This window comes from Pseudochaenichthys georgianus, chromosome 21, assembly GCF_902827115.2.
Source record: "Pseudochaenichthys georgianus chromosome 21, fPseGeo1.2, whole genome shotgun sequence".
Lineage (NCBI taxonomy): Eukaryota > Metazoa > Chordata > Actinopteri > Perciformes > Channichthyidae > Pseudochaenichthys > Pseudochaenichthys georgianus.
Window position 1 is genome coordinate 20376467 of NC_047523.1, and position 15643 is coordinate 20392109.

Genomic DNA, 15643 nt, shown 5'->3' on the forward strand with positions numbered 1-15643 from the left:
TATCAAAACCAACACGGGCTTTTTTGTGTGTTTTTTTAATGTACCCCTGAATATATTTAACACCGAAGTGAACCACTTGAGGAACACGCAAAATAAATGTCAGCCATCCTATGAAAGAAATTATGTTTACATTTAGAGATATTCAAGGAAGAGGAAGAGTGTCTGATCTGCTGTGTTATACACATAGACAGTATATACAGGTTATACCAGAAGAAGTTAAATGTATTTTGCAAAACATGATGAATATACAGTATGTCATAATACATAAGGTGTTATTTGGGTGGATTTATTTTGAACTGTTGCACTGTTGGCAGCTTGACAACAAAGCTGTGAAAACCACTTCCTCTCTGCATTTTGGTATCAGGTGTGCAACCTGCCGAGAGACACATGGCTCTCTGTAAAGAGAATAGTACCTTTCCTCGTCATTACCTGGTCTGCAGATGACTACATTGGTGGTGGTAAATACTTCTTACAGTCATGAAGGAGAGCTCTGGATGAGAGGGCTAATGAGTTGGACACCATGCACAGTGTACAACTTTATTATATGGATTTTACCCCAGCGTATATGCAATTGTTCTTGACTTTTCACTGATCCAAGCCAGAACACCTATAAACAGTCAGGCTTTTAGAACAGCATGGCTCCAGAGTCCAGCCAACAGATTTATTAGTTCCCAGCAGTAATTGTTGTAGCGAAAGCCTCAATCGTCTTGAAACTTGAAATATGCTCTGAAAACAAACACACCGACAACACCTGAAGAAGGCAGCAGATGCAGCCAGAGTAAAACACCGCAGTGGTTTGCGCGTGCATGTGTTTTGGTGCCCGCGTGTGTTGTGCTTCAGGAGGAGGAGTCCGGCTCCTCCGCTTGATAACAGGCTGCTGCTCCGCTCTTATCTCCCGTTCCCCGCCGTCCGAGCAGCGGATAACCTCCGGACCTGCTCCAGGATTTATTTAATTCTAATGAACCTTCACTAAACGCTGCTGCGCTCCTCCCATGGTTTCCCCGGGAGACTCCCCGGCCTCTACTCGACTTTACGGAAACTTTCGGCGACCGTTTTGGGGTCTTGAAAATCATGGAAACGTGGTTTTTGAATCACGTCCTCGGCGTGTCTCTGTCGGTCCTGCTGCTGGGTCTACCGGGGCCCCTCGGGGCAGGGACCCCCAGTAATAACGTCACGGACCCGGTAACGGCGGGATTTTACTCTTCACCCGCCACAGATGAACTCAGCATCATTGAAAACAATGCAACTTCAACTTCTTCCTCCAGCGAGAGTTTATCCTCATCACAGAGGAACATCCTGCTCACACACTCCGCGGAGACACACACCGCTGCTGCTGGAAGCTTCGGTAAGACCCCTGTCACCGAGGCCTGTGTGCAACAAGTGTAACTGTTTAGAATAAGACTTATTTCAGTCACTTTATTGCTCCATATGATCATTTCTGTCCCTGGCAAAGTTAGAGCTGTGTAAGTCACGACTTTTAATTTCCATAATATTACAATGAGCATTAGGAGTATGGGCTACAATAGGAATAAGACATCTCATTAATGATGCTAGCATTATACCACTTAGATATGGGCTATCAATAACTTGTGTGGGATAGAAAATTATCTTACAACTTTCAAAGTAAAAAGTTCGAATTAAATCGTGTTTTTGTGGAGTAGCTGAAATGTGAATGCAAAGAAAAAAACTGTAATGTGTCTCTTGCACAGACTGCATGCCCATATTGAATTCAACAGATTTGCATCCTAGACACAGTCTAATGAAACAGGTGTAATGTTCGTTTACTTCTGTATAATAGAGCTGTCATTTTTTTCAATATTTTCATTAAATATGTTTGATTATTATTTTCTCAGTAAATTGATTCAATACTTTCTTGACACATTTTCAGAAAAAGGGATAGATCTAAAAGTTCCTGAAGCCAATTGACATAATCCAACAAACAGTTCAATGCAAAATGAAATGTTGTTATAGCTCTCTCCACAACGCACAGAGAACATATACATATATATTCAAAATATATAAATAAATAATTCCTTTTTAACAATAACATTAAACAAACTATATAAAGATAGCACAATGAGTAATAAGGAAAACCAAAGTGTCCTTTTTTGGTAATTGTTTAAATGTATTGCCTGCATTATCTATTTGAAAATCAATGTGTACATGTGCAGCATTTAGGATAGCTTAATGCACCTTGATTACAGTTTTGCTCTTCAAATCTACGGTTGCTTTTATAGTTTTTTAAACACAAATGCAATTTCAATCTTTTTTTAAGACTTATTTTTGGCCATTTTCACGTTTATGTAGAAAATGGGGGAGAGACAGTGCAGGTGCTGTGAATGGCAACAAAGGGCCCCAAGGATCTAATTGGTCGGGGGCCTTGCTTCATATAGCAAGTCCACGCCACCACATATTATCATGAATACTGTCATACTTCTAATGCTACAATTTGCCACACAAGTAGTCACTCAACATTATACCATTACCTCCCCACGGCATTCTGCACTAGTATGTTTCTCTGATGCTAGATATTTGTAATTACATGTATTTATATAAGGGAGATTACTATGGTATATTGTGTCACTGGCTTCTTCATTTAAACCAAAAGTAAAGCCAAAATATACTGCATACACTGATGCAACTGAGATGTATAGACAACACTGACTTTATCAAGAATATTATGAAGCACATCATAAAGCGTTTGGAGCTACACAGAATGCAGTGGGAGGGTCAAATGTTTTTATCAAAGGCAAAGAGTTGGTTTGAATGATAAAGTGGAAATGATTCGCTTTCCTCTCCCTGATGTCACGCAGTGTCACCTTTCCTGTCACGTACCAGGGCTTCGGGTCACAGACGTCTGGTGATAAGCCAAAAACACAACTAGTATACATTCAAAACACTGCTAGGTCATACCGTCCTCATTAATATGCTTACCCTACTGCCTAAATGAATATGCTAGCTGCAGAGCTTCTGGTATAACAGTTGTGAAGAGTGACACTGACAGCAGTGTTAACAGTCAATAGCAGAGTGATAACCAGCAGAGAATCTGGGAGGGTCCCTCGATTGTTGCCAGAACCACGTTCCAGTCTGAGGTGTGTTGCCCTGACTGGATCCAGTGAGAGAAAATGAAATAATGAGAGGGACACATGCAGAGGAAGTGAGAAAGGAAAAAAAAGTGGTCCAGTTCTGCTCCCAGACTCCCAGTGGAGGGGCTGTTCTGCAGTTGAACTCTCCCCTCCTTTGGTTTTGGACGCTGGCTGCGACGTGTTGGCTGTCAGGATGCCGTCCAGCACCGACACTCGTCCTCAGAGCGCTGTTGCTCCAGTCCTGGGCTGCTGGAGACTGGCCAGATAACAGGCTGTCAGACAGCACAGCCTCAGTGATGGGCAGAGACACAACACACACACACACACACACACACACACACACACACACACACACACACACACACACACACTCACATACTTTGTACCCAGCAGACCTATGTGAGAGGTGTTCTTTCCTCTCACATACACTTGAAACTTTGAAATAATACTTTTCCTACAACCTGGTCATTTGTATATTAATTATTCACCCATACCTTGAGTTCTCGAAGAAGACTTCCTGCATGTCTCCTCAGTAGAGATGTCCCGATCCGATCACGTGATCGGGGATCGGAGGCGATCACGTGATTTTCAAAAAATCGGGGATCGGGAGAAAAAAATCGGGGATCGGGATTTTTTTTTTTAATGTTACAAAACAAAAATGACCATGTTCACGTCTTAAAGTCATCCTGAGGACTTAGTTTTGGTTTAAAATTACACAACATCATGTATGTGTTGCTTCTTTTGGGCTTGTTTTCAGACCTGGTTGCTTATTCCTCTCAAATCTGGCAACAGAGTGGGCGCAGTGTCTAATAGTAGCAGTAAGCTAACGAGAGGCTACGTTCAGCTGGTGACTCGGGAGTCGGGACAGAGAAAATGTCAGGAGTTTGGAAGCATTATAAAATTGAAAGCGAAGGCAGTAACAGCCAGATGCAATGTTTGCAAGGCGGAGGTTCCGTGTGGTGGAAAGAACAGAGCTACGTTCAACACGACCAATCTAACGCGCCACCTGAGAAACAAACACCAACAACAACACGGCGAGTACACAGCGGCCACTCAGGTAACGGCACTGAAACAACCAACACTTTCAGAGACTTTTAAAAGGAAAGAGAAACTGCCCCAGAACAGCCAACACAATAACAGCCAAGATAGCTGAATTCATCGCGTTGGATGACCAGCCGTTATCTGTTACATTTTTTTTCTCTTAATGCATTGCATAAAGATCGGATCGGGAAAAATCGGTATCGGCAGATTGTCAAAATCAAATGATCGGAATCGGATCGGGAGCAAAAAAAGGTGATCGGGACATCCCTACTCCTCAGTAAGCAAAGGATCCTAAAACTGTATACAAGTCACAATGTATTGAATTATATGAGAGCCACTTTTAGCAACAGAAAAGCTTTATCAAAACATATGTTTACACACTCAAACAACTTGTGCTGTATAATCCATTTATCCACTCATTTGCTCTCTACCTACCTACTACACATGCGTTATTTGCAAAGACCTTACTACAAACTGCAAGTAGTACATAGTAGTAATGTACTTGTTTGAGAAGTATGTAATATATGGAGATGAACCCACAGATAATTATTATCCAACTCTGCAGGTCCCCTCTAGTTATTTTCATAAATGAGTTATAACTCATCTTGTATTTTCATTATCATCCTTTCTTTCTACGTGTTTTTCTTGTTTATCTCAACTGCCAAAAGGAATCAGTTAAAAATATATATCTAAAAACAATCAAATTTGTTTTCTATTGCAACATTCGTTTTGACACTTCTGATGATGTTTGGGTGGTTTATTTTGTCACTAAACAACATCTTAAAGCCGGGCTATAAACAAACTCCACAGCCACTGAGTATGAAACACACCCATGCTCATGGTGACAGCTTTCTGCCAGAGCCTTGTGCTCACTCAGCTTTAGGAAGGAAACGGTTGATTCCCAGAGGAGACAGTTACCGCCATATTTAGGACCTCAAACCTTTGTTAAAGCAGACAAGCCTGGCTGCCAGTTGTTCTCCACCCAAAATCATTGCTGCTGCAGCAAACAACAGCTCTTCTGACAGCATCTTCCCCCTTTCTGCAGTCTGGTGAGCACCCTCTGGTGGCCACAGCTGAAAGTGAGTTGCCATGTGTACAGTTCGTGATTGAAAGTGCAGAAACAGCCAGATACAATACAATACATTACAGCTTTATTTATAAAGCACTTTAACACCTCCAGACCAAAGTGCTATACAGTCAAATAAACAAAAGAATCACACAGCTTAGCTAACACACCATAAAACAAGTACAAGTAAAAACAATAGACAATTTATAAGCAATAAAAGCAACTACAAGATGTCAATACGCTAAGGAGAAGAGGTGGGTTTTCAGAAGCGATTTAAAAACAGACAGTGTGGCGGCCTGTCTGATATACATGGGCAGATTATTCCACAGTGTAGGAGCCGCTACAGAGAAAGAACGGTCCCCTCTGTGGTTAGACCTGGTTCTGGGCACATTCAGGAGCAGTTGATCAGCTGACCTGAATATTGTTAATATTGATAATACTTGATTTTCTCATTTTTTTTTTCTCCAAATAAGCAAGTGATACAAAGCATATTTACAACAAATAAAATATATTGTTAATACTTTTTTTCTTTTTCCACAGACACTGAGCAGACACAGACCTTCACTGAAACAAGCAGCATGTCATTAGAGGCCGTGAGTCTGTCTACTGGGCCACTCTCCTCCACCCTTGTTGTCGCCTCCACTGAGGCCAGCAGCACCAGCGGGGGCGGCAGCACCAGCGGGGGCGGCAGCACCAGCGGCGGCAGCACCAGCGGCGGCAGCACCAGCGGGGGCGGCAGCACCAGCGGCGGCAGCACCACCAGCGGGGGCGGCAGCACCAGCGGGGGCGGCACCAGCGGCGGCGGCACCAGCGGCGGCGGCACCAGCGGCGGCGGCAGCACCGGCGGGGGCGGCAGAAGCACCGGCGGGGGCGGCGGCAGCACCACCGGTGGCGGCGGCGGCAGCACCAGCGGGGGCGGCAGAAGCACTGGGGGCGGCGGCAGCACCACCGGCGGCGGCGGCATCACCAGCGGGGCCGGCAGAAGCGGTGGCGGCAGCAGCACCGGCGGTGGCGGCAGCAGCACCGGCAGCACCACCGGCGGCGGCATCACCAGCGGGGGCGGCAGAAGCGGTGGCGGCAGCACCAGCGGGGGCGGCGGCAGCACCAGCGGGGGCGGCGGCAGCACCACCGGCGGCGGCGGCAGCACCAGCGGGGGCGGCGGCAGCACCACCGATGGCGGCGGCAGCACCACCGGTGGCAGCACCAGCGGGGGCGGCGGCAGCACCACCGGTGGCAGCACCAGCGGGGGCGGCAGAAGTACCGGCGGTGGCGGCAGCAGCACCGGCAGCACCACCGGTGGCGGCGGCAGCAGCGGCGGCGGCAGCACCAGCGGGGGCGGCAGCAGCACCGGCGGTGGCAGCAGCAGCACCGGCGGCACCGGCAGCAGCACCGGCAGCACCACCGGCAGCGGCGGCAGCACCAGCGGGGGCGGCGGCAGCACCACCGGCGGCGGCGGCAGCACCAGCGGGGGCGGCGGCAGCACCACCGGCGGTGGCGGCAGCAGCACCGGCAGCACCACCGGTGGCGGCGGCAGCACCGGCGGTGGCGGCAGCAGCACCGGCGGCAGCAGCGGCGGCACCGGCAGCACCACCGGCGGCGGCGGCAGCACCACCGGCGGCGGCGGCAGCACCACCGGTGGCAGCACCAGCGGGGGCGGCAGAAGCACCGGCGGCGGCGGCAGCAGCACCGGCGGTGGTGGCAGCGGGGGCGGCAGAAGCACCGGCGGCGGCGGCAGCAGCACCGGCGGTGGTGGCAGCAGCACCGGCAGCACCACCGGTGGCGGCGGCGGCAGCACCAGCGGGGGCGGCAGAAGCACCGGCGGTGGCGGCAGCAGCACCGGCAGCACCACCGGTGGCGGCGGCAGCACCGGCGGCACCGGCAGCAGTGGCGGTGGCAGCACCAGCGGGGGCGGCAGAAGCACCGGCGGCAGCGGCACCGGCAGCAGCACCGGCGGAACTGGCGGCAGCAGCACCGCCTGGCACCGGCGGCAGAAGCACCGGCGGTGGCGGCAGCAGCACCGGCGGCACCAGCAGCAGCATCGGCAGCAGCAGCACCAACGGCGCCACCAACGGCGCCACCAGCAGCGCCACCAGCAGCGCCACCAGCAGCGCCACCAGCAGCGCCACCAGCAGCGGCGGCACCAGCAGCACCGGCAGCAGCACCGGCAGCAGCACAGGCAGCGGCGGCACAAACGGCGGCACAAACGGCGGCACCAGCAGCGGCGGCACCAGCAGCACCGGCAGCAGCACAGGCAGCGGCGGCACAAACGGCGGCACAAACGGCGGCACCAGCAGCGGCGGCACCAGCAGCGGCGGCACCAGCAGCGGCGGCGGCGGCAGCGGCGGCACCGGCAGCGACGGCACCGGCAGCGGCGGCAGCGGCAGCAGCAGCAGCAGGGACTGGAAGGACTCCACCCTGACAGACCGGGTGACAGGCGCCTCCCCCGCTGTATCCTGGGAGGCTTCTTCCCAGATGATGACAGATGAGGCCAGACTCCCTCAGGACAGCCCGGACACCACCCTCAGACAAGGAGATGCTTGGACGTCCCACACAGCCGTCCACACCGACAGCACCTACACCTCCACCGACATCAGCCGCGCTGGGGAGAGGACCCTGCTGTCCGTCACCTCCTCTTCCAGCAACCACACCTCCTCCGCCTTTACAGAGGACTCCAACTCCCATCAGGCTACAGACACTGAGGACTACACCCGCAGCGCCCTGTCCACCAGGACTGACAGCGGGGACACAACAGACCTACAACACAGTACCAGCTCCTTTAAGGCGGGATTTCCAGAGACCGGGAGTTCAGGAGGGACCCAGAGTTTAACCGGACAACCTAATGCTACCGACCCTCGATACACCGCCACATCAGAGGAGACCTCCGACTCGACGCCGCCTCTCAGAGTGACGGAGCTCAGTACTGAGAGATCTGAAGTGTCCGTGTCCTCCTCACCATCCGTCACCTCGCCTGCAGGAGGTCCTGTAAACGTCTCCTGGACAGAGCAGGGGCGGGGCTTCAGTGTGACAGCCTCCACTGAGTCCTCCAGCGGGGGGCACAGCTCCAGCACCCAGAACCAGGAGGGCACTGAGGGGGCTTCAGCCCACACCAGGGAGGACCTCGGGGACGTGGGCCTGACCATAGCGCCCTCTACTGTCAGCAGTGGAACATTGGAAGTGGACAGTCCGCTAACAGACACTCCAGTGCTGGTTACTGAGGCCTTCCTCACCACCACAGCTAGTACTGTTACAGACAGGTACGTTTTTATAATTATTTAAGAAACAATAGTATATGTTTTTCAGAAAATCTATGAAAGAGCAATAAATGAACTCATACATATATTATTTTCTAATTAATTCTGAATGCTGCTTAGACTAGTTGCAGTGTGATAGTATCACCAATATACAAATACAAATACGGACTAATAGCAACTTTATGAGCTACTATTGTTCGAAAAGAGTTAAAGACACCGCACACAACACACTGCTCTTTTTGATCCACAACGTTAATTGAGACTTATCTCCGAGGAGATTATACCATGTTGAATGGCAGACAGAATTGCAAAGTGAAAGCAAGTCTTATTGGGAACCAATCTAAACGCATATAATGTGAGTACCTTGCATCTTGCAGTGAACTATTTTAACTCTTAATGATAATTTAAAGCAAAAACATATTTTGCCTTCTTTTGTTTAAAATTAGCAATAACGTCCTCATTATTTATAGATTAAAATAATTTGTACATACTTATTTCTGTTAAAGATTTGATGTATTCAATTTCTCTTTAACAGACCAAAGATTATAGAGGAAGACACTTTTAAAGCCACTTCCTCCTCGACCAACTCCACTCCTCTAGCTCCAACCTCATCCTCTGGGTTCAGCAGCACCGCCATCAGCTCTACCACAGACTCGCCCCCCGAGGCCACCGTCCCGTACACTACCCGCTCCACTACCCGCTCCACTACCCCCTCCACTACCCCCTCCACTACTCCCTCCACTACCCCCTTAACCACCTCCTCCACCCTGGCCCTGCTGACCTCTGCAGCTCACCCGACTCACCGGGTATCCCCCAGCCAAACCCAGGGGCCCTCAACTGGGATGGATAACCCCACAAGTGCCACCACCCTGCAGATGAAAACCAGCACCAGCACGCCGGGAATCACCACGACTCAAAGCCACATAACCACCACCTACACCACCAGCACCCCCACCAAGAGTACAGAGGCTCTGCAGACCCCCGGGAAGGAACAGACAGAGGGGGGAACAACACAGCTGGTGGGGACCACTTCACCCACCAAGGCACCAACACCACTAAGTCAGTGTTTTGTATTTACTTAATTTCCAGATGACCAACCTTGACATGTCGTTTCCACACACGATTTGTCCCAGATTATATTTGTTTGCATGTGTATCCATTGTTTTTAAACATTATATTTGCAGAGTAGATAAAATAATTTAACACTTATATCATTCAAATGTGCTTTAAAGAAGAATTACAAAGAAACATAACGACACATCATTTCCAAAACTGACATGTTTTTATATTGAAATAGTTTTTGTATTTGTTGGCATTTGATGTTTTCAAAACAACATAAAAAACAGTTTTCTCTCCCACTTGCCACACAGAGTGAGGCAAGCAACTGTAATAAAGAGGCAGTCAAACGGCTATTAACAACACCATTATCATCATAACATCATAAAGTATTCATTCAAAAGCCTCATCTCATACGTAGAATGTAAAAGAAATGACATCAAAAAAGCATTAAACATTAAAGATAATGTTAAGACGTTATTTTAGATGTTGGCAAATTAAAACTTTAGTTGATGTCCTGCATAGGGTTTGGTGTAAAACTTTACGACAGAGCGATTAGAGGTAGATTCAAAGGCAGTTTAGTTTGTTCAAATGACTGCAGATCTGTTCTCTAATGTCTGGAGAAGGTGCTTTCTTTTCGTTGATGCATTTCTAAATCCTCGACTTTAAAGTGACTTTGATGCTGATAGTACCGCAGTGATGTCTCTACTTAATTATATGTTTGGAAAACTGAGTAACAATACAAAGAAGGAAACCTATCGCAGAAATAGAAACGTATCTATATAAAAAGAGATTGATGAGCCCTAAAGAATATCAGTATGAAACAACTGTACGTGTCAAATGATTACACTGTTTTGAACTATTTTAATAATGGCTTTTGTGTTCTCTCTGAACTGCAGGAAACCCCTGTGTGTCAAACCCTTGTATGAACGGAGGGATGTGTGTGAGCTATTTAGGGCATCAGTTCACCTGCCACTGTCAGCAGGCATGGACCGGACTGACCTGCAACCAGGGTGAGCTGCTCTCTCATTACTCACAACACAATCAGCAGCATGCACTTTAACTGCTGTGTTTCAATTTAAGCAAGCATGACATATCCAGAAAAGCATAATGAAAATGCTCTTTATCGATACAGTACAATGCAGTCAGAGGATTATGATACGTGTCAAGGTTTCAGTGAGAACCCTTTCAGAAATGGTTTTGTAATATGTCCATGTGCTTGTGTTTCCAGATGTGGATGAGTGTGAGAGGGACCCCTGTCCCGTCGGCTCCAGATGTGTGAACACCAGAGGGTCCTTCAGCTGCGAGTGTCCGCTCGGCTTCGACCTGGAAGACGGGCGCACCTGCACCAGAGGTACAACCCTCTAATACATAACAGAATCACAGCCCTGCGAAAAAGTATGGGACATTATAGTTGCTCACATTCTAGAAAAAAATATAGATAGCTTATACAAAAAAATAGAACCAACCGTGTAAAAATATGTGCATTATACCTCAATGTATAGGAAAAGATTGTAGATACAATGGATACAGTGGAAATATGTACACTTCAATATAAATAAGTATAAATAAGAATGTTTTTATATGCTAAGTTTAAATAGGTAAATACAGTGTCAATGCCGGAGTATTGCAAAGTTGAATACTTGCAAACAGTTTTTGTTCTCATAAGTCAATATTGCACGGTTGAATATATAAATAAAAACATTCAATATAGTTGCTAACTATTTTGAGAATATAAAGATAATGCACAAGTTGTTTCCCCTAGAGCCAACAGTATTTTTCCCTCCGTAGCAAAGACGTTTCTGGGCACATTCAGCGTCAACAGGCTGCCACGTGACCCTCTTATCTTCAAGAGCGCCACCATGCATGAGATCCAGAGAGAGATCATCCAGCTGGTGAGAGGCCGTCCACATCACGCCGTGTCCCTGCTCTTTCTGATAACGTCTCCATTAGGCCTATGTGTACTGCTACTCACTCTCTTCCTGTTTTCCTCCTCAGCTCAATGCTTCGTTGTCAGTCCTACGAGGTTACAGCCGCTCAACGCTGACTAAGAAGTAAGTCCTTGCCGTAGTTGAACGTGTTATTCTTGTACTTTTTCTGTAATTTCTAAAATCACAAGATGAAAAAGATGAAAACATTAACATTTATAGGCCTGGATTGGAAGAAAAACTAAGGAAGTCAAAACATTCTTATTGTTTTCACTGAACGATGCAACATGGACGTTTTTTGCCACCTCTGTTTTGACCTCTGACCTTTTCCCCCACAGAGAGGAGGACGGGGTTCATATCTCAGCTGCCAACATGTTTTCCATTTCCGCCGATGTGACGAGCGCGGAGGTTTACAACAGCATCCAGAGGTCTCTACGCAACTGCAGCTCCTCTCTGGCGCACTGCCGCATGGTGCTGCACCACCAGCTCGCTTATCATGGTAAACTTCATAGACATAGACGTTATTGGTTTTTTTGGTGCTTTTGAACTGGTTTCTCTACCATAAGTAGCTGTGAGTTTGTTTACAGCCACTAGAGGGCATAATAAAGCTGTACACAGTTGCTGAAGTTACATCATTACATCACTCAGAAACGTCATCATACAGCTGTGTGCAATAACTTACTTATTGACTTGTTTACATTTTGTACTGCCTTGACCGTATTGTTCTTGTATTTGTATGGTAATGTTGTATTGTCTTGTAAGCGTACTGTTCAATGTATCATAGGTGTAAGGGAAACTTCTGTGTAGCAATGCAGTGGGAGTCACCGACTCATGAAGGAGACACAGGACGAGCAGGAGTTCTGATGTCAAACACTGGTAGTTTAATACAAGCATCGGCCGGAGAATTCATATCACAAGTCACACGGTCAAAGGTTCTGACTGCACGGGTGGGTTGCCATGTCAATTCTGATCACCCTCTCATCTTGGCAGACCTTTTAACGAGCTTCACTAAGAGTCAACCCACATATTGGGGGAAGGTGTACGTGACCACCTGGAGGCACTGAATCACTTATTTGACTCTATGGCTCTTGTGACCGAGAGTTGACCGGTCATAAAACTGATCATTTCAGCAATAGCTAAGACTTCCCATTCCTTAAGACGGATAACAGACTTAGGCTTCGTCGTAAATGTCAACAGGCCGAAAGGTCAAATATCTTAAGTAAAGTCAAAATTAATCCCTAACAATAGGTCCAATTTAAAGTCACTTTATATATTATATTAAAAGTTTTAGCTTGTATTGTGAAAATTATACTGTCTGTTATGTGTGATTGCACCATCGGGATTACTTGGAATTTCGCTGTGTGTAGTGACAATAAAGGAATCTAATCTAATCTATATTTCACTACGCTTTACTACAGGAAATCATACAGTAACAGCGAATACAAGCATGTAATACCATGATAATATAACAACATTGTGAATGTTGTCTGGTTGTTGTGAATCAGAAATGTGGGTTAAGATATTCTGAGGGAAACAAGACATCCTGGTGTGAGAGACGGAGAGCAGATTCCTGTGTTGTTGCAGAAGTCATGATTAGCTGTGTCCACTCTGTGTTCCAGTGGAAAGTCTGTGTGTGGCCCAGAAGACTGAGTGTGACGCAGAGCGCTCCTCCTGCACGGACAGCAGCGGCACGGCCAGCTGCCAGTGTCTCCACGGATACTACAAGCACACCCCCGACGACCTGTCCTGCTTAGGTGAGCTGAGTGCGCATTTTTACTATTGTTTATGCTTTATTCATTGACAATAAAGTTGACTTTGACTTGACTTGTGATGAAATAAGTAGAAACATATATGTTATTGATTTACAAAACGTTAAAAAGGCACAAATAAGTTACAGGCAAGAAATAAGAGTTAAAGTAAATAACAATGAGGTGGAAAAAAAGGATAATGCTAAAAGAAAAGCAAGAGGGATATAAGAAGAAGAAAAAAAAGAGCTTCTTTTCAACAAAACATGTCTGTTTCAGAATGTGGGGATGGCTACAAGCTGGAAAATGACACCTGTGTTCCGTAAGTTGATTTATGTGTTCCTTTCAGCACTGATAACTTATTCTGTACGATTCAAATCCAAATTCTCACTGCAGACTCTGGGTCTACTTTACAGGTGCATGTTCGGATTTGGAGGATTCAACTGTGGGAATTGTAAGTGGCTTTTAAACTCAGCTTTAATAGAGGATGCCTTTGTAAACAAATGGCACATTTGATTTAATCATATAAGCATTCAAATGTAGTGATTTCATATTTCAGTTTACAAGCTGATTGCAATCGTGGTGTCGCCTGCAGGGGGCGCTATGCTCCTCATCCTCATCATCGCTCTCATTGTCGTCTGTTGCAAGTGAGTTGCTGTTATTCATTTAGCACAGAAATGTGTTTTGGTTTGCATTCAATTCGTCTTTTTTATTCCTAAACTGACTTTTTCTATTAGATTATTTAGTTTTTGTACACACTAATCTGCCTTTCTCTACTGTATTTTCAAGATGCAGATTAAAAAACAAGTGATCGTTTAAGCATCAGTTCACCCAAATGACCAAAACACACTTTCAATGATTTGATGAAGTGAATCATCTTGATGAAATGTGGCAAAGGTTTCACTTTTATAAACACGTTTGATCTCCAAGGAAAGACAAGAACGACATAAACAAGATCATCTTCAAGAGTGGCGACATGCAGATGTCCCCGTATGCGGACTTCCCCAAAAATAACCGCATATCCACGGAGTGGGGCAGGGAGACCATCGAGATGCAAGAGAACGGCAGCACCAAGAACCTGCTTCAGATGGCTGACATTTACTACTCTGTAAGTGGACATACAACACTACTCATTTCTATCTCACACACCTTCATTCGTCTTCGTTGTTCAAGTTAAGGCTTTGATTTGTGTGTTTGAATACCACTGATAAATCACTATACAAGTCAAAAACAAACATCTCAAACATTATTGTTCCTTTCTGTGCTCTTTTCCCCAGCCTGCGCTACGTAACTCAGACCTGGAGAGAAACGGCCTGTACCCCTTTACAGGCCTGCCGGGGTCCCGCCATTCGTGCATCTACCCCGCCCAGTGGAACCCGTCCTTCATCAGTGAAGATTCACGAAGAAGAGACTACTTCTAACTGCCCCACCTTGATCACACACACACACACACACACACACACACACACACACACACACACACACACACACCCATAGAATGGCCATCTCTTCTACTGATAATTATGATGCGTTATAATGGGTTTCTCTCACGGTCAGAATGCTACCTAGCACCCATTTGACCATCAGCATTCAGGGTGGCATACAGGTGTGTGTGTGTGTGTGTGTGTGTGTGTGTGTGTGTGTGTGTGTGTGTGTGTGTGTGTGTGTGTGTGTGTGTGTGTGTGTGTGTGTGTGTGTGTGTGTGTGTGTGTGTGTGTGTGTGTGTGTGTGTGTGTGTGTGTGTGTGTGTGTGTGTGTGTGTGTGTGTGTGTGTGTGTGGGTGTGTGTGGGTGTGTGTGTGTGGAAGTGAAATGTGTCCCATAGTGTTATTGTGTGACCATTTCAGTGTTTTTGCATGTTTTAGCTCATTTACTTCAACTCACACATTGCATTTCTGCAGTTTTGTTAAAGACTGTTTAATGTGTTTTGATGTGCCTCCCAGACAGCCACTGATTCTCATTTACTTCACTGTGGAAAACAATTTGTAGACGCTTGAAACGTGCGTGAGGTAGGTGATCCATGACGGTAAACAATCATATCTGCCGCGTTGCTGCCTGGCAATGCACTGCAGATTATCGTGAAAAAATCTGCTCTGCATTAATGCACAATGATTATTAATGCAGATGTGGTGTTTACTCACTAGACAGGAATGTGGGAAAACACGTTCAAATAGTATAGAAAACAACAGTGATATACTCTTTATGTGATGTGTGTAGCAAATAGACTAGAACATGCAAAAACATGGAAATAGTCCTTTGAGTGCTGAAATATGAAAATGTGCGTGCTACTGCTGTGATTCAAAAGTATTTCTTTAATGATTCCATTAAGTATTGATTGAACAAGACCATATACAACCACTGAAGTATGCACAAAGGTTGGTTTAATGCTAATATAAACTGAGGAATGACTGAATTCTGATGCCAATGTTTATTTATCCCCTCTATGTCCAAGTCCCTGACATGTAGCACAA

The 15643-nt window shown here is 46.6% G+C and overlaps 2 protein-coding genes across 2 annotated transcripts; both read left to right on the top strand.

Annotated features, from left to right (window-relative positions):
- Positions 1 to 367: 367 nt before the first annotated feature.
- On the top strand, positions 368 to 7532 carry LOC139435938 (loricrin-like; the record flags this gene model as incomplete). Its single annotated transcript, XM_071207016.1, has 2 exons — positions 368 to 1345; positions 5734 to 7532. Coding segments are annotated over exons 1-2 (2073 nt in total), but the record flags the coding sequence as incomplete, so codon positions are not given.
- A 5-nt stretch (positions 7533 to 7537) lies between these two features.
- Positions 7538 to 14842, top strand: heg1 (heart development protein with EGF-like domains 1). The gene is made up of 13 exons (XM_034110663.2): positions 7538 to 8447; positions 8980 to 9503; positions 10400 to 10513; positions 10732 to 10854; positions 11292 to 11395; positions 11499 to 11554; positions 11767 to 11927; positions 13048 to 13182; positions 13453 to 13495; positions 13590 to 13627; positions 13733 to 13820; positions 14104 to 14281; positions 14451 to 14842. The coding sequence occupies exons 1-13, from the start codon at positions 7666 to 7668 to the stop codon at positions 14592 to 14594; spliced, it is 2490 nt and encodes an 829-aa protein (XP_033966554.1). The 5' UTR covers positions 7538 to 7665; the 3' UTR covers positions 14595 to 14842.
- The last annotated feature ends 801 nt before the right edge of the window (positions 14843 to 15643 follow it).